The sequence below is a fragment of the Osmerus eperlanus genome, chromosome 22, assembly GCF_963692335.1.
Source record: "Osmerus eperlanus chromosome 22, fOsmEpe2.1, whole genome shotgun sequence".
Classification (NCBI taxonomy): domain Eukaryota; kingdom Metazoa; phylum Chordata; class Actinopteri; order Osmeriformes; family Osmeridae; genus Osmerus; species Osmerus eperlanus.
This window is the reverse complement of record NC_085039.1, coordinates 1004661-1028070: the sequence shown is the minus strand read 5'-3', so window position 1 is coordinate 1028070 and position 23410 is coordinate 1004661. Positions and strand designations below refer to the sequence as shown.

General features: G+C 41.6%; 1 protein-coding gene across 1 annotated transcript; it reads left to right on the top strand.

The window, feature by feature from the left end:
* The first annotated feature begins 548 nt into the window (after positions 1-548).
* tp53bp2b (tumor protein p53 binding protein, 2b) lies at positions 549-23403 on the top strand. The gene is made up of 18 exons (XM_062447898.1): positions 549-1101; positions 7028-7175; positions 7873-7986; positions 9890-9966; positions 10567-10665; positions 11102-11291; positions 12155-12336; positions 12623-12787; positions 13113-13326; positions 14073-14195; positions 14392-14486; positions 15113-15503; positions 15646-16418; positions 16785-16922; positions 18996-19129; positions 20416-20582; positions 21833-22032; positions 22484-23403. Exons 1-18 carry the CDS (start codon positions 1093-1095, stop codon positions 22523-22525), a joined length of 3261 nt encoding a protein of 1086 aa, XP_062303882.1. The 5' UTR covers positions 549-1092; the 3' UTR covers positions 22526-23403.
* Positions 23404-23410: the final 7 nt, after the last annotated feature.

Below are 23410 nucleotides of genomic sequence, written 5' to 3'. Positions count from 1 at the left end.
GATATTGGGTAAAAACTTAGATTATTAATCCACGACACTCCTCCAGAGATGGTTGGTGACACACAGAGGTGTAGATCAGAGGCATAATTATGCAGCATGAGCAGTAAAAAAGAAAAGAACATGTGCAATTGGATGGTGAAACACAGAACATCCAGAGTTCCAGATCAGTAGAGCATCAGCAGAGGCCCGCACTGGCGTCTATCAGTTTAGGCAGAGGACGGTGGGCTTGTGTTCCAGGCCAGCAGCCAGAAGATGGACCAGGATCCCATCATAACTACAGCTCTGACTTGTTGTACCTGGTATGAGACTACTATGTAGTTACTTGCTGCATCTGAAGGGAAGTTTCTGAGCTTTTGTGTGACTCCACAAGCCACGTATTTCTCATAGGATACCCCTTTGGAAATTGAACACTTTTCACTCAAAGCCAGAAGGGGGCGATAAACATACAGCCTCTGTGGTCTATAATAATTGGACGTGGATTGTTCAACCAGCACCGCACGGTAAAAGGGAGGAGTTTAACGTTGCTAAGGGATTAGCCATAGAAGCCTTCAGCGTCACTCAGGGTTAGGTTGTCGTCTGTCGACTCCGTGTTGAATACATTGAGAGGACAGGAGCCAAGCATAGGACACGCGAGGACGGAGAGGCACAGCATCCTAAATGAATTGCATCACAGTTGGGACATCGAGGATTTACTGGACATAAAAGCGTTTGCGCGTACCAGAAGAATCAGTTGTTATATCAATAATTGGGCTGCTGCAATTTGAACTTGATCAAATTCGGTATCAGAACATGTCAATCTGGTGGCCTCCGGACCTTGCAATGAGATAACAATTTATTTGGCAACAGATCAATATCTTAAAGAAAAGAGGCACATTGCAACAGGTCTACATATTATTTAGGAGAGGAGGACAATAAAGAGCATGCATATTATAATTGAGCAGTAAAGGCAGACAGTATCAAGACTGATTGGATCTGACTACACGGCTGGATTATCAATAGCCCCCCCCCCCCCCCCCCCCCGTTCATTTGAGATTTATTTCTTCGGAGCCTAAGTGGAGGCGACGCTGAACAAACCCCTGTCAAGCGATCAAAATGATGCCGGTGAGTTAAAACGGGTGTGCCTTTTTTGTTGTTGTTTTGTGCGTTGCTTTTGATAATCAACTGTCCAAATATTCAACACCGGTTGGTTATTGTGAACATAGTTGCATGTGGCACTGTGCATTCTTGAAATATATTACCATAGTTTCAACAGCCACACCTTTTTATTAAAGTGTTTATGTTGAATAACAAGTTTTATAATAATGCATTGTATCCAGTGTCAATCAATCATGCACACAATTTCTCAATGGTTAAATATGATTTATGATGATTTTTTACAGACGCAGGTAGGCTACTGTCCATCCTTCCCTATTTTACACTGTATGTGGCCCATTTTAAACTTTTATAATCCTGTACAGCTTCCAGGTTTTTTTTTTACTTGTTTAACTTGTTTAAATGAATTTTCACATAGTTCATTGAATCAATCATTTGTCACAAAACCAAAGCCATATATAAAACGCCACATTTAGAAAAAGGGTAGCTCAAAGCTTTACGTTCTGTAGGTCATTCTCCGTTTCTACTGAATGACTGAAATGCATGCGTCAAGTACAACCTGGTGTGTGGTGGATATTAAACACTGAGGATAGACCTTGCTAAAGAATACGCTCAGAGACTGCTAATGAAATGCCTCATTTGACCTTCACTGATTTTAGAATCAGTCACAGTGAAGCCTGCAGAAGGGTCTAGTTTTATTCAGTAGCTTTTCTGGCTCGTCTACTGGCTGTTTTTTGAAGTTAAGAAGTAGCCTAAAGCTTACATAGCTGCAGTGAATCAGCCTAACATTATTCAATAAACCCCCAAAAAGAGTCAGTCATACTTGTCACAGGAAAACTGCTGTGGAAATGTGAAAAAGCTCTGAAGTTAGTGTAAACTTGTCCCCTGTCAATAGGAACCTGCATATTTTTCAGTTTCCATGTGCACTCCATCCTTCACTCTCAATAGGGAAACTGGTATTCTAAGAATAGCTAGCGTACAGTGCACAGAATGGTAAATCAAGATAGCTATCATATTCTGAGCGTGCAATTTGTTGAGAACCGGTCTTATGTTTCGTCAGAGGGTTTATCGCACTGGCATGCCAGTTGGAAGTAAAATATTCAGAAACTGCTCCATTTAATATATTTTTAAGTGCATAGCAGTTTAACGTCCTTGATTATGAGTGAGCTCTGTATAGGCTCTTGTATTGATTCTGTGCTCTTGCTTTCAATTAGCCAAGATCATCAGTACAAGTCAGTAAAACACATGATGCTCCTCTTATTTAGAGTGCCGCTTTAAGGATTTCCTTTATTACATGGCTGACGGCAGATAGTAGATGCGACCAAATCAACAAAGCAGAAATTGTTTACTGAAGTTCACTGCATTGTGTTAATACAATGGCTCTGATGGAAACATTTAAGTTTAAGTCATTGTGTGCCACATTTCCTCATGTTGGGAGGTAACCACAACATGGGTTTACACATAGTGCCTAGCCAAGTAATGCACCAATAATGTTGGTCAAATCTTTTTTGACCAACAATTGTGACACCATGTCTGCATCCAGTTCCATCCCAATCTTGTGAGAAGCTCTTTTACGTTCAACATGCTTAAAAAGAGAGGTTCATTTGGAGGCAAGTGTTCATTTTGCAGCTATGCTGTGGATGTTCTTACTAGGTCAGTGGTGACAGACAAAGGGAATGACTAGTAGACTAGTTATAAATTGTGGCCTATTTAAACTACCAAGGTCACATTTCCATTGATTTCCATTGTGAAGCCCTAACCTGAGCTCACGGTGTATCTTGGCAACCGTTGCCACAGTGACAAAAACCCATACACACACAGTCACACTCCTCACATATCTGCCTTTTAGATTCACATTATAAAATATGTGACTGTGCTACTGATCAAAGCCCTCACCAAAAGGGCTAGTGCACAAGTACTATCACAGAAAGGTTAGCAATCTTCTTTTTGTTATTCTTGCACAGTGTCCTGCTGTCTGAATAATGTGCGCTGTCGAAGGGGGAGGGGTGCGTCGCTGATCCAACTGTAACGTCACGTGACCCTTGCCATATGGCCTAGACGAGGGACACAGCTTCAAAACATTTGGGAGTAGACCGGCGGTGGCACGCAAGCCTGTCACCAAGAGTCCAGACCCAAATTCACATGCACAGTAGCAGCACATTATAAACGATCCCTCCAGAAAGGGACATTTCTAGGGATCTCAAGTGTTCCACTCTGTTGTGTTAGCCAGGTAATTCATGCATCAACAGATGCTCATTTGTTTGCTGTTTTGTCAGCAACCATGAATAATTAATTAATCCCCCAGATTGGATTACCCCAGTGCTTGTCACTGGTCTGCTGTCACATCTCAAATTGGCTCTCAAATTTGTGTGTGTTATGGTATATTAAACATATCAGTTCAACGTGTTTATCAATGTTGAATATATGTATGTGTATCATTTCAAGTCCTATTCCAAAACCTATATTTGAGCACCCAAGTGCTGTCAAAGCAAGGAACAAATATGTGGAAAAGAATCGTCAGTGCGACTCCAACAAGGTTGTTTTTGTTGAGCTGGTGAGACACAAGCAGCTTTGCTGCTAATTACGATTGGGATTAAGACCTCCAGCACCCAGGATTAATTGACCTCAAGCTACAGTATCAACATCCTCCAAGCCAACAGCCAAAGTAATGGGGTACAGAAGCACTACTGCAGCTTTTTCTACAACTTTATTTTTGTATTCTTTATCAGTGATTTCACTGTTTTGGCTTTAGGTGCCACCTCACCAGATTACACTGACAGTTAACAATGAAGTAATTGATTACTGTAGTCCACAGAGTTTTAACTGTTAGCCCTGGACTTCAGACAACTGGCTCTAAGCGACCGTCCAATTCTTTCAGCCTTGCGACACCACAAGTTGAACTACCTCTTAGTCAGTCTTGCTTTGTCAGAATAACAGAGCATTTCTGTAAGACATGCCCTGCCTTTCTCCCTAGATTTATTCAGGGAGTCCAACTAACCTCTCCTTTAGGGTTGCATTTCAACTGCCTCAGGAGTGGTCTCATTTGGACTCAAACGGATTATGTTGCTGCATGGAGGGATGCTTTTCCTTGAGTATTTCTAAACAAGAATAAAATAAAATCTTGAACAGAAAAATAAATGTGTTTTAGAGAGCCTTTGGCTGGATGATATGATTTACACCCTCACATCAAAATGTTGATCATGTATGTATTTGAAGGAGGAAGCAAGTTGTTCCCCTTTTACTATTTACACATTACTTTAACACTATATTGTAAATCACCATTTAAACCACACATTTAAAAGCATGAGCTCAGCTGTGGCGAATGGTTGGGAAATATTGTACAAAGGTAGAAGGGAAATAGTTTAATTTCCATATTATCTCATATAGGGAGGGAGGAAACACTTTCCTTGTCATCCAGAATCAGGTACACATTTCTTTATTGAAAGTCCAACCCTTACAGCGATAAACAATAAGTAGAGCACTTTGCATGGCCTTTGATGTTCTGTGCTGATATATAGGGAAGAGGAAAGGAGAGTCTAAACACTGTCCTGTATGCTCCCAGGGGACACAGAGGGTTGTATATCTGCTGTCTCTTCCAATTTTCCAAAATAGATGACATGTGAAATGTGACATTGTGAAAGTAGAAGTGACATACTTCTGTTCAACTTTCAACCTCTGACACTTGAGACCTACTTTTTAGACATAAATGGGATTAAGGGGGAGCTGGTTTTAGCAGACTATTTCCTTTTTCAACTGCTTGACAGTTAGCATTGTGAAGGGGTTTAGCCTTGCTTCTGTACATGTCCAGCAACCACTTTTGTTACAGTGGCAGATGTTTGTGGCAGATGTGAAAGACGGGATTCTTTCATACTGTTGCCTCAACATAATTATGTTTCTGTCCTTATCCCTGTTGCTGACAGCTTGTGCGGATCATAGATGGTTTTAGACTAAATTTGTTGGCGCACATGTAAAATCTTGGTTAAATTTGAAATATATCCTAGCCACTTTGATAAAGGAGATCATATGATATTCCAGTTAAATTTACATTTATGCATTTAGCAGACACTTTTATCCAAAGCAACTTCCAAGAGGGAGCTTTACAAAAGTGCATAGGTCACTGAACATAACGAGATAGCCCCAAACATTGTGGGTAACCAAACATGAAGCACACATTGTGAAAACCAAATAAGTCCCAAAGGTAAGAACCATAAGAACATGTAGTTACACAAGTTACAATTAAACAGCATTGAACCTCAATGTGTACCTGTGGAAAAAGCAAGTAACAATAATATATTTCACAGCGAGTACAATCATTTTAAATCAGTTACAACTAACCAACAAGAGCAACAAGTCTCTCAATAAGTCATTGTGATCCTGGAGGAAACTAACATCAGGTCCAGCCAAACATTCCTAAGTACCGTTGTACTCCTGGAACAAGTGCGTCTTGAGCCTTTTCTTGAAGGTGGGGAGACAGTCAGTGTGTCTCCACCCTAACAGACAGTTGGTATTCTCTGGCTAGCAATTCCAGAGCAAAGCATTTTTCATTTAGTTGAATACCCTCAACCTGAATTAACAAATATTTAGGCCTGCTATTTCTTGGTTCAAGAAATCTAATGTAAAAAATGGTGGCCCCTAACACAGTTGAGGGACTGTTCTAAATGGTAAGTACCTGTGATATTAAAGGGGCTGAAATGCTGCAGTTGTGGCCATCTCTAATAAAATACCCTGTGTCATCATTCATCTGTTCCCTCAGTGGTGTAGCAGTACTTCACCTGCCTGAGGTCATCAGACCTTTATCAGGCAAAAAGTATCTACTGCACCCCCTGTTAAACGTTAGTATAAGTCATTGTCTGTTGAGTAGAAATGGCTTGGCTTGTTGTTTATGGTGTGAGAAAATAGCTGACACACTTCATAACTCTTTTTATTGTCCCCACAAACAGTTGTTGCACAAACACTTTGGTGTTTGTGCATTGTAGGTGGAACTGTTGACCTTTCTAGCAGAGCGGAAAGGACAGGATGCATCTCCAGAGGGCAGCTTCCTGCCAAGGGTGTCTTTGTATCACCTCCTCCTCATCATAGTTTTTACTAAGAGAAGCAGCTCAGATATTTTTATGGAAAGTGTCCTCCACTGCATTCACCCCTCATATATTGAGGGACATTTCTGGGGTAGGCCCTCTGCTTGTCCTCATTCTGTCTCCAGGCTGGGTGGCCAGATGCTTAAGCTCACTGTGTATACTTGCTGAATTCCCTGTTGTCATAATCAAGTGATACATTCATAGGATCCATAAAAGCAGCATGTTATCAAACTATAACAAGGAGTTTAAACAGAAAGTGACCATCTGCTTCAGTCCCTGTAGGGAGGCAGAAAAATGTTGTGCGCTAATTATTATTGTTTCTGTTTTTCCAAGTCCTTAGTAGTTTTGAGTAAACTAAGGCACACTAAAAAGGAGTATCTCAGTCCACATAATTGTGTTCCAAACATCAACACTAATACATGAAGCGTAGCAGTCATCTGAGTTCACAGTGTCACCCCATCGTGAAGCTCAGTTACATGCAGCATGCTTGGAAAAACACCAATTGTGTTTTTAATGGAGGTTATGTCAACCTTGGTATGATTATTTTGTGGATTCCTGTTTAGATGTCTGTCTAACTACCAACAAACAGACAACTAACTATCCACAAACCATGTTGTACAGTAGTTCCATAAAATGGCAGTTTATGAATTGATTTGATCTTCAAAAGAAGGGTTCTTAAAGTGTCTTTAGAAGGTTATCCACGTAAACAACCAAAGTACCTTTAGCGACACAATTTCTTCAAAATAATAACGTTTGAAATTTAACACTTAATGTTTTTTAACTTTTAAAATCTGATTTAGATTTAGATTATACATATTGCTGACAGGTCCACCACTGATTTGTGTATTTTCCTGCTATAGATGTTCCTCACCGTGTTCCTTAGCAACAATGACCAGCATTTCACAGAAGTGCCGGTGACACCAGAAACATTGTGCCGAGATGTGGTGGAGCTGTGTAAAGAGCCAGGGGAGGGCGACTGCTATTTGGCTGAAATGTGGCGAGGAACAGGTGACTGTCAACACATCCACACACATCCGTCCATTACAATTTGATTGTTTACTTTTTTGAAAGCATATTTTCAAAACCATACTGATGTCCAGCCTACTTTGTTGTGTCTTAAAATGTTTGCCCAACATGTATTGGAACAAAATCATGGCCAAACCTGTATGCAACATGGAGAAGGAAGAGAATAGCCAGCAAGCAACGTTTTTGTCTGGACTATTTCCAATTTCAGACACTTACTTGCTACTTTGGTCAACTTTTTACTTGAGTTGAGGAAAGCAGTCACTAAACACCACTGAGCATCTCCAAGGTCAGTGCAGGGTGCCTGTGTGAAGCCCAGGATTTGGACTCAAACTGATCATGTTGCTGCTAGGTGTAATGCTTCACCATTAGGATTTATAAACAAGAAAAATATTGCGTATTGAACAGCAAAATAAATAACTGATGTGTCTGTTGCTTTAGAGAGCCTGTGGCTTATTTAATCATGTATGTATTTGAAAAAGGAAGCAAGTTGTTCCCCCTTTACAATTTAATATTTATTAGTGCTGCATTACCTGCCAACTGACTCTGGTTCATATGTTCTATTCTATGATTAGTTGAGCAAGTTAGTGGTTAGTTCAACACTATATAGTAAATCCCTATTTAAACGACTAATTTAAAAGCCATGTGATGACTCCTTGTCTGGTGTACTCCATGCTCTCAGAGCGTGCCATAGATGATGGTGAGCGGATGCTGGATGTGCTGCAGCGTTGGGGTCAGCAGAGAGGGGAGGTTCGTTTTCTCCTGCGCCACGAACGAGCGCCTTGTCGGGAGACAGGTGAGGACACACACAAACACACCATACCCATTTCCATTGTTTACTCTGGAGATTCTGTCTATATGTCTCGCTGGAATACAAGTGAGCTGTTTTAAATGAGCTGAATTTGTGGTTTTGACTATCTGCCGAGGATGCTACTGATGATACAAACTCCCTGTCAACCCTTTGTCACCTGACAATAGTAAATCATTTCTGTATTTGTATACTGTATATGATACTAAATCATTTCTCTTAGTGACATAGTAGTGTATACCACAGACAAGTTTAAAACTTGTGGTGCTCATTAATAATACATGTATTATACTTATACATACAGTCGCCCCTGGTAAAGATGAGTGTAAAGGGTTATAAAAAAATTCCTTTTGGTAATTTGGCTTTATGTCACTTTGAAAGAAATGAGAACAATCCAACCTTTTCAAGGTACATTTATTCAGAGGAAAAAAATACTGTATTAGAGTTTAGGCACACTCTGTGTCTGTGGAACAAGTATGTAGTATATGGAATGGGTTTTTGAATATGGCTCAATGCCAAGCACTTCTAACAGCATAGAGATAATTCCAACCCCAGTGCTGTTGTTGCAGAAGGACACAGCTATTGCAGAGAACACTGAGTGATTTGTCTGTGTACTCCCACATCCTAGCACTGCAATGGGTGAATTGTGTCCTCTCAAGCCCCACAGTTCAGCCAGGGTTGCTGAAACTGCAAAAGGCCAACGACAGGTCACTGTCATAGTCGTGTCAGAGAAGTCCCTGCCAGGTCATGTGGCACACAGAGGATTATGTAAACCTTCCTCCTAGGTTCCTGGCTGAAATGAGCCCCTAGTGGATGGTATGAACTTTGCTTGAGTGTTTAGATATTCAGTCTGCTGTTGTTTTTAGGTGGGTGGTTTAACATTAGTGAATTGTGTTTATGTTCTACAAGTATAAGAGCACCATGATGGACCTAAGAAATGAAAACTGTAATTTCTCTTGGTGAACTAGTCTTACGGCTTTTCATTTGACAAGATTGTCTTTCTGTTCTTAGATTCCATGTAACAAATCACTTTATACAATATATGTTAAGAATAACACAATATACTGGCTGTATAGATGCATTGAACTGGTTGATGGTTGATTGATGCAACCCTTGTTTGTTTCAGTTGCATTATTAGACAAAACCCCTACTCAGGACAAAGCCATGGTATGCAACAGTGGAAGTGATGTGGCCGAACAAAGAGCTTATTATTAGTCTTGGGAGCATGATTGTAGTCAATTACAACCAGCTTGGCTCCCTGCCCTGCTTGTGTGTGTGTGCACGTGGGTGGGTGTCAGTGTGTACCCCACGGAATACTGGGATTTTGGATTGTGTAACTGGAAAGCTTATGTTGTGACCCATCAACTAGCCATTGATATTTACAGATATGTATAGTCTTATTTTTTCCCATGACTTAATGATAGGGCCATGTTTATCAGCCGTTTACAAAACCTTTGCCAAAATACGTAATGACATAACTGGATCGTGTTTGGTGTGACAAGACAGTCTTGTGGAGGAGGCCTGGTTTACTGCTGGTCCTTACATAAGACTGTGTCCTTAAACTTACAGTGCAAACTTGGTTGTACTTGTAACTAGGCTGTACCTATTAATCCCAAATTTAATAGACATGACTCAAAGCAGTGAGATCCTTATAACTAAGGTTTTTTGGTATAGATGGCTTTGGATTGGTTTTGATATTTAAACTAATTAAAATATTTGTTTGGTTCCATGAAATGTATTGGTTCCTTGCAGCTACAATGAATTGTTAATAGTGTTGCATTATAAGAAAATAGAAAATAGTCAAATCCTTGATCAACATTGCTCTCAGAAAACGGTGTACAGACACATGAAGAACACACACACTTCACACTAATGTGATGTGGTTCAACAGGTGGATCGAGAGCTCCGGAGCACCTAGCCAAGAGAAACATGTTGAAGGGAACAGTGGACAGACGCATGGACAATGGAGTGAGTGAAAATATGCAAACATTTAAGAAAAGCAAGATATTTTTGTCAAAGAGTGACTGTTATCATTGGTATCAGATCAAAATCTAATTTGTAAAATGTATTAGAACTTCTTGAAAATACATACACTTCATTGGTAGTTAGTAGTGGTGAATTGAAATGTGTAGTGAATTACAGACAGTAAATGCAGAAGCAAACTTTGCTTTGAGACTGTGCTGTGAGACTGTTCTGGATGACTGTGTTGTGTTAACTATGTTGTTAGACTGTGCTGTAGGCTATAGGCAGTGCTCCGTCAAAAATATATCTATAATATATATTATAATATATATTATATTATAAGTTACCGAACTTCCGATGGTGCGCTTTTATTTTGAAAGGTGCTCAAGTCTCACCGTGAGACACCGAGTTGATAGCCATCTCGAGTTATACAGAGTTACATTCCACCTACCTGCCAATCATAAACACCACCAGCACCCCCCCCCCCCCCCCCTCTGACTGTGCTGTACAGAATGTGCTCTATAGACTAGACTGCGCTGTACAGACTGTGCTGTACAGGCCGTGTTGTACAAGACTTCCATGTGAGATGTTCTCTATTGTCCCCAGGTTCCTCCTCGCATGGACATTACCCTGTCAGAGTTACAGGAAATGGCGTCACGTCAACAGCAACAGATCAATGCTCAGCAGCAACTTCTGGCCTCAAAGGTGTGTTAATTCCCCAAGCCAAAGCCTGTAAATCTATAAAGAAAATTGCCAATAACTTTATTGTTAAGGTGCACTTGACAAAAAAAGTTGAAACTTGAAAGTATAGATATTATATTATTAATGCAAATTCATAGTATGAATTATGTTAATTACCAATTTAATACTACTGACACTATGACAACATCCCAGCACTACAAAAATAAAAATAGAGTATATTTTAAAACATATGTCCAAAAGATAAAGCAACCACTGATTGATACTATATTAAGAATATAAAATATTACGAATTAGCAAGGATAAACAGCAGGCATATTTTAAATTGAGTCGAGCATAGAATGAAATACAATAGAGTAGTTCTTTATTGGTCGATCTGCGATAGGTAAATTGAATGGGAATGCTTGATTGGGACTGATGTGGTGGTGTGATGGTGGACCAGGAGCAGCGCCTGCGCTACCTGAAGCTGCAGGACCAGCAGCAGCAGCAGCAACAGCAGCAGCAGCAGGCGTCCGAGCAGGAGAGGCTGCACCAGCTCCGCCAGAACGCCCAGAACCAGGAGGCCAAGCTCAGGAGGGTGCGGGCCCTGAAGGGCCAAGTGGAGCAGAAACGCCTCAGCAATGGCAAACTAGGTTAGCGGCTCACTGGATTAGCCACAGGGCGACTGGGCCACAACGCGGAGAGGGAGGTTGTGGGAGTTGGGGGAGGGTGTGCAGCGGAGGGTGACCGGAGGAGGGAGGGCCGAGGGGGAGGGCTGAGCAGTGGGCAGCTGGGAGGAGGGTGAAGAGGCGGGGATGTTGCTGGTGGGGAGGGGGTGCATGTTGTTTCTGGCTGACATCCCTTTGACCTTCAAACCAGAAAGAATTTCAATGGCTGTGAATACTGATAGAGATTTATTCATTTATGCTTTGGTGTAAAAGGTTTCATAGATACAGACTTCACACACGTTATAATAATTTCTTAATCCAGAGTTATGTCACGCACCACTAAAATAGTCAAAAATGCCTTCTTATAAGCATTTTACTATACTCTTTTTATGTATGCAACTTGGCAGTTGAAGGATTACTGAGTGTCTGTGTGCTTTTATATGTAGAAGACAGAGACACTTATACCTTTGTATAGATAAATAGCTATGTGTGCTGTATAAAGTATAGTGCCTTGAGAAGGCTTCATTGCCTTTAAAATAACACAAAATCATCAAATCGTATTTTTATTATATTGGGACCTACATGTTCCAAATAAGAAGTTGAATGACAAGTCTATGCTATCACTGTACAGTAGATGAATGCAATAACTATTGGATAACAAAATAAAGATACATATTTTGGCTTTAAGGTTGAAGAAAAAAAATACAATGAGGATGGACTGTTGATGTTCTATAGCCACCGTAAATGTGTACAGGTGTGGTTGTGCATACATGTATGTACAGTTTATGCCTCTGTGTGTTGTGTGTGTGGCTTCACATCGGTGTATGTGCGTGCTTTCGGCCTTGCAGTGGAGGAGATCGAGCAGATGAATGGCTTGTTCCAGCAGAAGCAGAGGGAGCTGCTGTCGGCCGTAACCAGGGTGGAGGAACTGAGTCGCCAGCTGGAGACCCTGAAGAGTGTGAAGATGGAGCCCCCTCACGACGGGCCCAGCTCCACCAGCGATCTGGAGCGCCTCTACAAGGAACTGCAGGTGAGGAACACAGGCCTGAGGTACCACTTAAAACAACAAGACCCACAAGTTGATTTTGTACTTTATTGACATCTCATATGACATTTTAGAGAACATTGGTATTTTGTTGAAAGTCTATGTCTATGCTTGGAAAAATAACACAAACTCAGTTCTGCTTCCATAAAAAAATGAAAAGGAATTACATTTAAGTTTAATTTTGGGTTCTAAGAAGCCCAGGGCCAAAACATGAGGGCAAACCCCTTACTGTCCTATATGGTTCCTTAACTGACTCTGTTTGCCCCACCAGGTGAGGAACAAGCTGAACCAAGACCAGAATGTGAAGCTGCAGCAGCAGCGCGAGAGCCTCAACAAGCGTAACTTGGAGGTCGCTGCCATGGACCGCCGGGTGGCTGAACTGCGTGAGCGTCTGTGGAAGAAGAAGGCAGCTCTGCAGCAGAAGGATAACCTACCCGTACGTTCGGTTTAGCCTAATAAACGACAACAATTCAATTCACTTAATCGATGGAACATTCCAGTGCTACAAGAACGAGCTGCCAATCTTTTGGCGCTCACCTCTCACATGTATTGTTTAGACAGAAAGTAATTTGAAAGTGAAGCATAGAGATTATATACATTTTGTTTATATGTAAATCACCACCTCTGTCTACTAAGTCACACTGTAGAGTGTTGTTTTAGTCATATATCCTAGAACTGATGTATGGGCCCAATAAGTCAAAATAAGGAGAGCATTTTGGATAATAAAGAATGTATAGCTACAGAGTGTGTTTTCTCTCCAGCTTCCTACAGACAGCCAGAGTCCTCAGCAGAGTGGTACTTCCAGAGTGGCAGCAGTGGGCCCCTACATTCAGTCATCCAGTACGGCCTGCGGGCCCCCAGTACCCAGCCGGCAGGAGGTGCTGGTCAAGCCTGCCTACCCAGACGGCACCGCCACTTTACCAATGCCCGACTCCTCCATGAAGGCGCCTCCCAGACCGCTCAAACCTGCCTCAGGTGAAATATTAATGAAACAAAATGTTTATGGTTAAAACACTGGATCAAAATACATGTGTGTCGAGGTGCCCCGGTGGCTGAGTGAGTAGAGCGTGTACCATATGGGCAGCCACACAGGTTTTTATTCTAACTTGGGCCATTTTGAATGTCTTCCCCTGGCTCTCCCGTACATTTCCTGTCTCTCTGTAGCTGTCTCTGTCCAATAAAGCCATAAATAGGTCAAAACATTTCTTAAAATTAATGTAGATTAATGTCTAAAACCAGCAATATTTACATTTTCTGATAAAAAACAAGTTTGGAGCTGGCTTGACCAGATGGCAGCTATTTGGTATTTAGGGCACAACAACATAACTTAATTAATATCGACTGTGCTTGTTTCTCAGCCTTACCATTATTGTTAACAATGGTCATTCTTTTATTAAATAGCGATGACCATTTAGATAGGAGTACTAATACGAGCATCTTTATGATTCAACATCTATGCAAGTGTCCTTATGCTCCATCTTGAATAGTATTTTTATATTTCACATAAGGACAGACTACAGCTATGCATCCTGTTCTAGGTTTGATGGTTGCATGGAACCCAATTTCTAAATGACAGTTCACACTGGTTCTTGGTATGAGTCATTGTCACTGAGCTCCACGATAAGTTAATTTACAACATGCAAATGTGTCCCACAGGAGATCATGTGTCACAGTTCCAGGGTTCACTCAGTGTTTAAACCCTTATCCTCTTAATTGGTCAGGTTTCCATCCATCCAAGACATCCAAGGTCTCCGATTGGACCATCTCAAATGGAGAAGCGAGCGGAGGTCACGCCTACTCAGCCACCCTCCCTCGCAGGTCAAGCCTTCACTCCCAAGAATCAAGTAAACCTATTTTTTTGCATCCAAAAATGTATTTAAGCATGTACTTGCAATGCATTTTAGACTAAAGAGAAGCCCTTAACATCCTGTATATGAAAAGGCTATAAGTCCCCGTCTGCCCAATCCCATCCTATACCAGTCTGTTAACTAACTCCAGCATTTTCACTATTCTGATCATGTGGTGTTGCTTCTGTGGTAGATGTGGAGATGAAAGGACACACCATGCTGGAAGCTCCACCCCCCATCCCCTCACGGAACAATCAGAGCAGCGAGGACCTCTACAGGGACACCCAGGTACCACACTGAGCCAGCCCCTCAAGCTTGCAGTATTCCTACACTTTTCAGCTACCCATGATGACCTTCTCCTTGTATGAAAAGACCACCTACCACACAAGATGTGGCCTGATACAATGACCACAATCATATTGCCTTGCAAAGTTTGATGGTGTCAGATCAGTAATTATTATACAGTTATACAACAGGTATAAAATAACCACATCTTCCAGTAAAGTGCATCTATTGTCATCAAAGTTCCTTCTTTTCGCAAAATGTTCCTTAGGCCTGTTTTACTCGTTTTTTTCAGCTTCCATGTGCCTTTGCATTGTAATGTAGTTTATATACAAGTATATATTTGATCTTAGATGCCTTTGGTTAGGTTAATACACACATTCATTTACATTTACATCTAGTCATTTAGTCATTTAGCAGACGCTCTTATCCAGAGCGACTTACAGTAAGTACAGGGACATTCTCCCCAAGGCAAGTAGGGTGAAGTGCCTCGCCCAAGTACACACGTCATTTGTCACGGCCAGAGAATCGAACCAACAACCTCATGAATTCATGAATGTTGTTGACTGTGTGAGTATCCCATGGATTTCATAAACTATATTAAATGGCTATTACCATGTTTGTACCCATAGGCTGCTGGAAAGAGTCTCTCAAAAATGCCACCACCGGTACCTAGCAAGCCTAAATCAATGTCCCAGCCTGGCCCTCCCATTTTTAGTAAACCCCCCTACAGCACTGGCACCTTCCCTGGCAAGGCCAAACCTGCTGCCCCCCACCCCCGTCCACCGCCATCTGTTCCCAGCCACAGCCACACGCTACCCCTGCCTCCCAAGCAGGAAACCCCGCCGGCGGCCACGGTGCGACCTTTCACCCCTGACCCTCCAGAGCCCCCACCTCCACTGCTGCAGAAGCCCCAAACTGTGGCGGCCTCCTCCATCTACTCCATGTACACACAGCAACCGACCCCAGGGAAGGGCTACCCACAGTCAGGAACAGGCACCCTGACACGCACACAGCCCAGAGGTGAGGAAGTTCAGCTGGTTATACAGGAAGTGACAGAATATACACAACATATTTAGAACAAATATTTTTACATAATTGTCTCCGATATACAGTATGCTTTCACATTTCCACTCTCTCTCACTCTGTTCTCTCTGTCCCCCAGTGTATGGAAAACCAGTCATCCCAGCCAGTGGGGGACAGCAGTCTTTCACCACAGACAATATTTACTCTGAAAAGGTCTCTGAGACTGAGTTGGACCAGGGGGCCCTGGCCACAGCCGTAGCCCCTGCCAGCGAGGGCCCGGGTTCAGAGTCGGAGCGTGCCCCTCGGCCCCTCAGCCCCACAAAGCTGCTGCCCTTCATCTCCCACCCCCACCGCCACCCCAGCGATGCTGACCTGGAGGCCCTGCGCAGGAGGCTGCACCACGCCCCGCGGCCCCTCAAGAAGCGCAGCTCCATCACAGAGCCTGAGGGTCCCGCCGGCCCCAACATTCAAAAGCTTCTCTACCAGAAGACGACTCTGGCTGCTATGGAGACCGTGGCCGCAGCGGGGGTTCCCACAACGGCCTCGTTCTACCAGTCTGACGAGGTGGAGGTGGGGGCGGGTAAGGCCGGAGGCTCCCCGGGACACGTGTGGGCGCACCGCGGCACCTTGGAGCCGCCGCCCGTCGAGAGCGAGGAGAACGTTCAGAAGCCTCCTCCACTTCCTCCTCGTCTGCCCATCCCTTCACCCTCGCCCTGCCATTCCCTGCCCCCGCCCCTGGAGGAGGAGGAACAGGAGCCCTGCCCTCTGGCCCCTGTCCATCCTGAGACTTACCTAGAGGAGTACCCCCCCTACCCTCCTCCACCCTATCCCAGCTCCGTGGAGCCCGACGTAGGAGAAGACACCCTGGACATGCAGCCTCCTGAGGTGACGGGACAGATCACTCTGCCACCGGTACGGGTCCACACCCACAGGCTTCGTGCACGTTAGGGGCAAAATGTTTCTCTTCTTATGTCCTTCTTCTGCTGGTTCCATCTCTCTATATCAGCCTCTTTGTAAATGTAAAACCTTTTCATGCCTTTTCATGCACTTCTCCTAAGCTGTGGAACTCATTACCTGTTTCCATTAGGAATGCTTCCCCGTTTGATTGCTTTAAGAAACTGCTTAAACTGCTTTTTTAATCAGCTTATTAATAGCTAATTTCTTTGTGATGGTTGTTACTGTTGTTATATATTATGTTGTAAGTTTGTGATTGTAATGTGCTGTAGTACTTTGAGTACAAGAAAGCTCAGCTGTCCCCCTCCTGGTGTGTGTCCTCAGGGCAAGAGGACCAACCTGCGGAAGGTGGGTTCTGAGCGTATCCACCACGGCATGAGAGTGAAGTTCAACCCCCTGGCCTTGCTGCTGGACTCCTCTTTAGAGGGAGAGTACGACCTGGTGCAGAGGGTCATCTATGACGTACGTATTCAGAATAGTACATTTCACTTATCTACAGAACTACTTTATGCTAAATTAGTAAGCGAATGTCAGAGTTGTCATAATGTGATACACCCTGATTCATAAAACTAAATATTTGATTCAGTGCTCAAACCAATCAAATAACATCCCAAACCGTTTTTTTAAAGGCAGATCTAGTTCAAACAGAGCTGCAAGTTCTTGCCAGGTAATTGCACATGCTCATATGTTACCAGGTGGACCTAGGAAAGTAGTTTTAAGCAGTCACCTTCTGTAAAGCTGTTAATGTTGCTGTCTATGTTGTTGTCTATTTTAAAGAGCTGGGTACGCAGTGACGAAAGTTCATAGCACATAGAAAGATCAGTGCCCATGTATATTTATTCAGAACCATTTCATTTACTCAGATAACTGCAGGGGCAAATTACATTAAAGGTTTAAGTCAGCTTCAAGCTTGTTTTGATGTAACACGTTTGGCATTTTCTAAAGTTATTTGAAATTGCCCATTTCCATATGAGGGTGAGTACTGCATCATCCAACCCTAATACTTCCAGTTTTTAAAACGTTCAACGTGAATTTAGATGATATAGACCTTGCATACAAATTATGCGTTGGAATTAATCCTGTATTAAGAATGGGACACTTTCTGATAATGCTTTATGTCCTACCAGTGGGCACGGATTAACCTGAACCTTAGGGGAGAAATAGTAACAGATGTACAGTGACTGAAAGTACTTAGACCCTGCATTATATTTTTCCCACCTATTTTATTATACACTTAATTTAAAAGGGAAATGTGTAGAAAAAAAATACTTTCAATCTACACACAATACCCTATCATGTTTTAAAGCCCCAGGAAACCCACATCCACAAAACTATGTAATTTAGAGTGTTATGTACATAATAGTAAGCATCTAAAAGTGTTAGACATTAGTTTCAATCAAACATCAAAATATTGTCATTTAAGTTTGTGTAGCGTTCCTGACAGTGGGTTTGAATTGGGAGGGCTTATGCTAGGGTATTTATGACTAAATAAATTCTGCGAACCAATCATGAAAAAATCCCCGTCAGTTGTCCCAACCCCCCCCCCGTCAGTTGTCCCAACCCCAACAGGCCCAACTGCAACAAATCCTCAACTCAAACTCAAAGACATTTATAAATAACAATATGGCACTAGCCATATTGCAACCCTACAGAGCCATCATTTAGCATTGTTACATAGTTCTAGCTTTGAGAGTGGCATCTAACATTGCATGTGTAACATTGTGCTAACTATCAATAAGCATTTTGTAGCTCACCGTTTTTCACTGCTTTGTCTTCTGATTATGAATAAGACGGCTGAAACATAATATTGTAGGGCTGGACTAAGCAGATTTTTTGCGCCATTGAGCGTGACTGTTGCTATGAAAGATTGTTTGACATAGGCGAAGCTGTCGAGATGTCAATCATAACGTGATCAGCCACGCCTACATAGTCTTGAGAAATGGTCTAAACAGAAAAATATACTGGTTTTAAACTAGGTTTTCTAATACTTCTGAATGTTTATTTTCACTCTGATTATTTTGGATGCTAAATGAGACATTGAACTTTGATATCAAATATCACCAAGTTTCTTGTGACTTTAATGGCAAATTGAAAACATGTTTCTGTACCTTAACAAAAGAAATGCATCAAAAATAATGTTTCTAATGTAAAGATATTACATGTATTCAATACTTTTTTATACAGCATGGGTGTCTGGCAGCTTACATTCTTCTTGAGTTTGCCTCCTGGATTTTGGAAGTTTTTCTGAAGTCTAGTTAATCTTCTCAAGCTCTGTCAGATGAATGGAGAACATTAGTGAACTGCATTCTTTCTCCTGCTTTATCTTTTAATACATCCCTGATGCAGATAACATGAGCTGCCCTTGCTTTTCGGAACTGCTGTAACTAATATGGTAATATCAGATAACGTATCTGGTGATTTGTCGACTGAAAGTAAGGACGCATTTTAAATGCTATAAACTCTGTCTTGTTATCTAAATGCCTCCCATGTTAATAAACAAAAATCTTAGGTATCCTAAGATGTTGTCTTCTACAGGTAGAGGACCCCAGCTTGCCCAATGATGAGGGCATCACAGCTCTGCATAATGCTGTTTGTGCTGGCCACACCGAGATTGTCAAATTCCTGGTGCAATTTGGTGTCAATGTGAATGCAGCTGATAGCGATGGATGGTGAGTATATAAAACATCTTTGCGATGATATGTATTTATTATTGTATATCAATTTCTAATTATTGGTATACTGTATGTATATCAAGAAATCTGTATTTAAGACTAGATGAGTCTCAGATTAGGCCCAGATTGTATTCTTAGTATAGGGTTAGGGTTAGGGATGGTTACATATTTGGTAGGGATGGTTACATCTTCATTTGATGAAACTATCTCTTTTCAGGTGTGTGATAAAGTTACTAATATATTTATATTACCTTATAATATCTTCATATTATCTTCAGTTGTCTTCATAGTTCTATGAATGGATGTATTGTGGTCTTGTTGGATTGTAACCTTGTCACCGTATGTTCCCCATCACCTGTGTTTAGACCTGGGACCAGTCGTATCAAACTCTGTAAAACTGAAAATCATCTGTAAAAGGATGTGTACGGAGGAAACTGTACTGCATACATCAAGCTTTTCTGAGATTTATAAACACCTCGTATGTGACCTGTAGGCACGTTTTTACAACAGCGTGGTTGAAGTTAGTCTGATAGACAGATGTGACATCCAATCACCTGCCAAGTATTTTTGCCTGCCCTTTTCCAAACAGACAACTTCCCAGATGGATATGTGTAACAAACCGTCTGCCGAGTCATTTTATCCACCCCTAGCTCCTTGGCTTGAAGCAAAGGCCTTTTTGCATTGCCGTTTTGGCACCGGTTCATCTACTCCAGTCTAAATATTCCAAACTATTCCCATGTATTTTTTCTATCCTCGAACCTGGCTCAAAATAAAAGGCAACGTCTTTAAACAGCTTTTGAAAAAATGGGTTCTGTGCTCTGAAAGATAAATAAGCTCTTAATATTTGATCAATAATTTTGTAGACCAAGTAAAATGTTGCCTTGGATCCAAAGTCACCATATCACATAGACTCAAAGCATTGCTTACACATTGTGTCTAAACTGCAGAGAAGTCCGTTTTTATACATGTGACCATACATGCCTACACTTTCTGCCACCTAGTTTTTCTTGCTAAGCAGGTTGCACAAAGGCTATGTTGCAGATGTTAACAAGTTCTCCTGAGTTTCTGAGTTTCTCATCAAATTGTGTGAAAGAAAGTTTGGGCTTATGTTACGTGCTTTATTCGAATAAAGAATTTGTATCAATTTGGCAGTCATCATATCAATCTAGAAATACAGTGCCGTCGGAAAACTTCCTTTACAACTGACCCTAGCTCTCCACGTCCCATCCTTCGCATCTCTCTTCACACACTCCTCTCATCCTTCTGTCCTGCCCCTCTGTCAGGACCCCCCTGCATTGTGCAGCGTCCTGCAACAACGTGCAGGTTTGCAAGTTCCTGGTTGAGTCCGGGGCTGCTGTGTTCGCCACCACTTACAGTGACCTGCAGACGGCCGCGGACAAGTGTGAGGAGATGGAGGAGGGTTATGCCCAGTGCTCCCAGTTCCTCTACGGTGAGTCTCTTGTTCCCGTCGGCACAGCAGACATAAGTTGACCATTAGAGAGCCACACTCAGACTCCCCTGGGGCAATCAGATGTAGGAGGACAAGGGCCAGTTATGAGTGGCTTTTTATTATCAACTGTCTAATGCAGGGCTGAGAGGAAATGTCTTTTCCTATTGAAGTTTAAGTTTTGGAGGGCAATCCTTATACAAAGCCTATAGCACTAGGAATAAATTAAGTTAGCAGGAGGTGAGTTATCATCTTAAACACTGAGGCCACCAAGAAAGGCTCTAGAAGGTTGTGGATTAGGAGATGACAATCTTGGGTTTTGCTGAAATCCTGCTAAGTTTACCACGCAAGATGGGTTATGGGGTGTAAAGAGAAGAGCGCAACAGATGTATTTGAAAGTAATTCAAGTCATTAACTCATGACTACATTTACAATGTATATGACTTTGTTAGCCCACAAAGGTTAAACATACATGTTAATTTTTTTGGTCAGCTACATGACTGAATGAGTCTGTAAGTTTCTGGGCTTCACATTTCTCGCCTTTGTTTCCCTCAAGGGGAAACATAATATTTTGACATCTTGATTAAAATCAACTGTAATCAGCTTACTGTTACAACTGTCTCATGTATATTATGGATGCGGCAGAAGCCTATCAGGTCTGAAAATTGTAAAGAAATATACAAACTTAAAAGCTGTATATTTCTATAGAATAAAAAGTTGTAACTAAGACTATAATAAGGAATGGCAAGTGCACCATTGGGAATACATATATTTTCCAATAATTGCACCCTCTGAGTTTCTTTATTGGCACAAGAAATTCATTTTTGTAGATGAGGTTGGTGTAGAATACTGACTAAAGTGTCAGCATAAACTTAGCATAAACGACCCATGCAACCCATTTTCCTTAGATTTGCCCTAGGGATTGTTGTCTACCAGATGAACCAACGTTTAATTAGTAAATGTTGAATATGGTGAATGCAAGCATCAGTCACCACTGATGTGGGGATTGATTTATTCACATGACACCTTTTTAACACAAATATGACTACAATTATCATGGCCTATATATTTTAATATAGCCAGATTAGTAATGATTGTTACCTTGGAACGTAGTTCTTTCCTTTTAAAGTTCCCTAATACAGAGACAGCCCAACTCCTTTGCAAGAGGACTTTGTTGTATTATGACTTGCTAGTGAGTGAGTGTCAATGTGTGAGTGTGTATTCATGGAGCACACACACCTTTGTGTTTGTAGGGGTTCAGGAGAAGATGGGCGTCATGAACCGAGGGGTGGTGTACGCGCTGTGGGACTATGACAGTGAGAGCGACGACGAGCTGGCCTTCAGGGAGACGGACTGCATGACCGTGCTGAGGCGTGATGACAAGGAGGAGACGGACTGGTGGTGGGCTCGTTGTGGAGACAGAGAAGGCTACATTCCAAGGAACCTGCTTGGGGTGAGCAGAAGGAGATCCTCCGCTCGTTCAGGAGAACGTTCAACTTCCTCAGCCCGTTAGGGATCATATTCATAAATGTTTATGGTCATAATAACACACTGGTGGAATTTACAAGGCATACAGTTACATAATAGAATCTAGAGGATACATTTTAAGTTCAGCAGCATTATATTTTCAAAAACTTTTTTTTGGTATGTCATGGTGTAGTTATGTTATTGAATTTTAAATAATATTTGACATTTTACCTATTTTGATAGTGAATATTTTTTGCATGACTCCAGAGTTGACTAGATGACTGTTTTTCCTATTATAAATGACATCCAACCCAGCCAGCTCTCCTCCGCTTAGCTTTTCATCAAATTTGTAAAAGTAATCCTGTTACTTATATAATACGTTTTTTCCCCAGCTCCAAGTTAAACCATACTAACACTGTATTCTGCTCCTTACCCAGCTTTATCTGAGGATCAAGCCACGGCAGAGAAGCCTGGCCTGAATGCTGTTGGCTGTGCTAAGAGATGGATGGGAGCCCAGCATGACTTAACATGTCAAAGACATGAAAATAAGTTCTTGTTGAAAGGGCACACTAGCACTGAATCTCAGCATTTCGTTTTTGACCTTGATCAAAGGGTCACAGCAACAAGGCCATACATTGCTTTGAATACATTTCACGTGCGTGCAGGTTGAAATGCCAGTATGACCAGAAGGAATGTCCTTGTTGTATTACATTTGTAATGAAGAGGATTTTTTTCTAAACAGTGTTTTTTGTAAATCTGAGCGCTGTTTCTGAGCACATTTGTTTTGTAAAAGTTAGTAAATATTATGATGAAGCTTTTTGTATCTCATGGCAAGAGGCCAACATCTACTCTCAAGCCTTGGTTGACAATGTGCCGTGATATATTATCACAGGAAGCGAGCAGTCAAAGCGTTATTACGCTTGGACTCAATGCTGTGTAATTTTGTCCTGTTATTTTTTTGAATTTCATATGAATGTTATTTTTTCATGTGTTAATGTGTTATGCGTGTGTGAGCAGTGTATGTGTGCCGTGTATGTGTGTAGTCTAGCATGCAGTTTTATCAAGTGCAACTACATAAACAATGAATGTCGATTTGCACAAGCTTAATAGGTTCCTTGGATGGAATATTTTCGAAACCCTTCCATCAAACTGACTTCATACAGAAAGACAAGCATTTGTTGACAAAATGTGTGAGGAAATGTTTAAGCCTGTTCTTACTTCAACGATAAAAAAGAATAGTAACTGTCATGTAAAATATCTGTTGATCAAGCCAAATAAGTAAATTGCTAATAAAGAAATCCCATTTAAAACTCATCTTTAAAACACGTATTATTGCTGCAGTAAAATGTGATCCAAGAGGGATA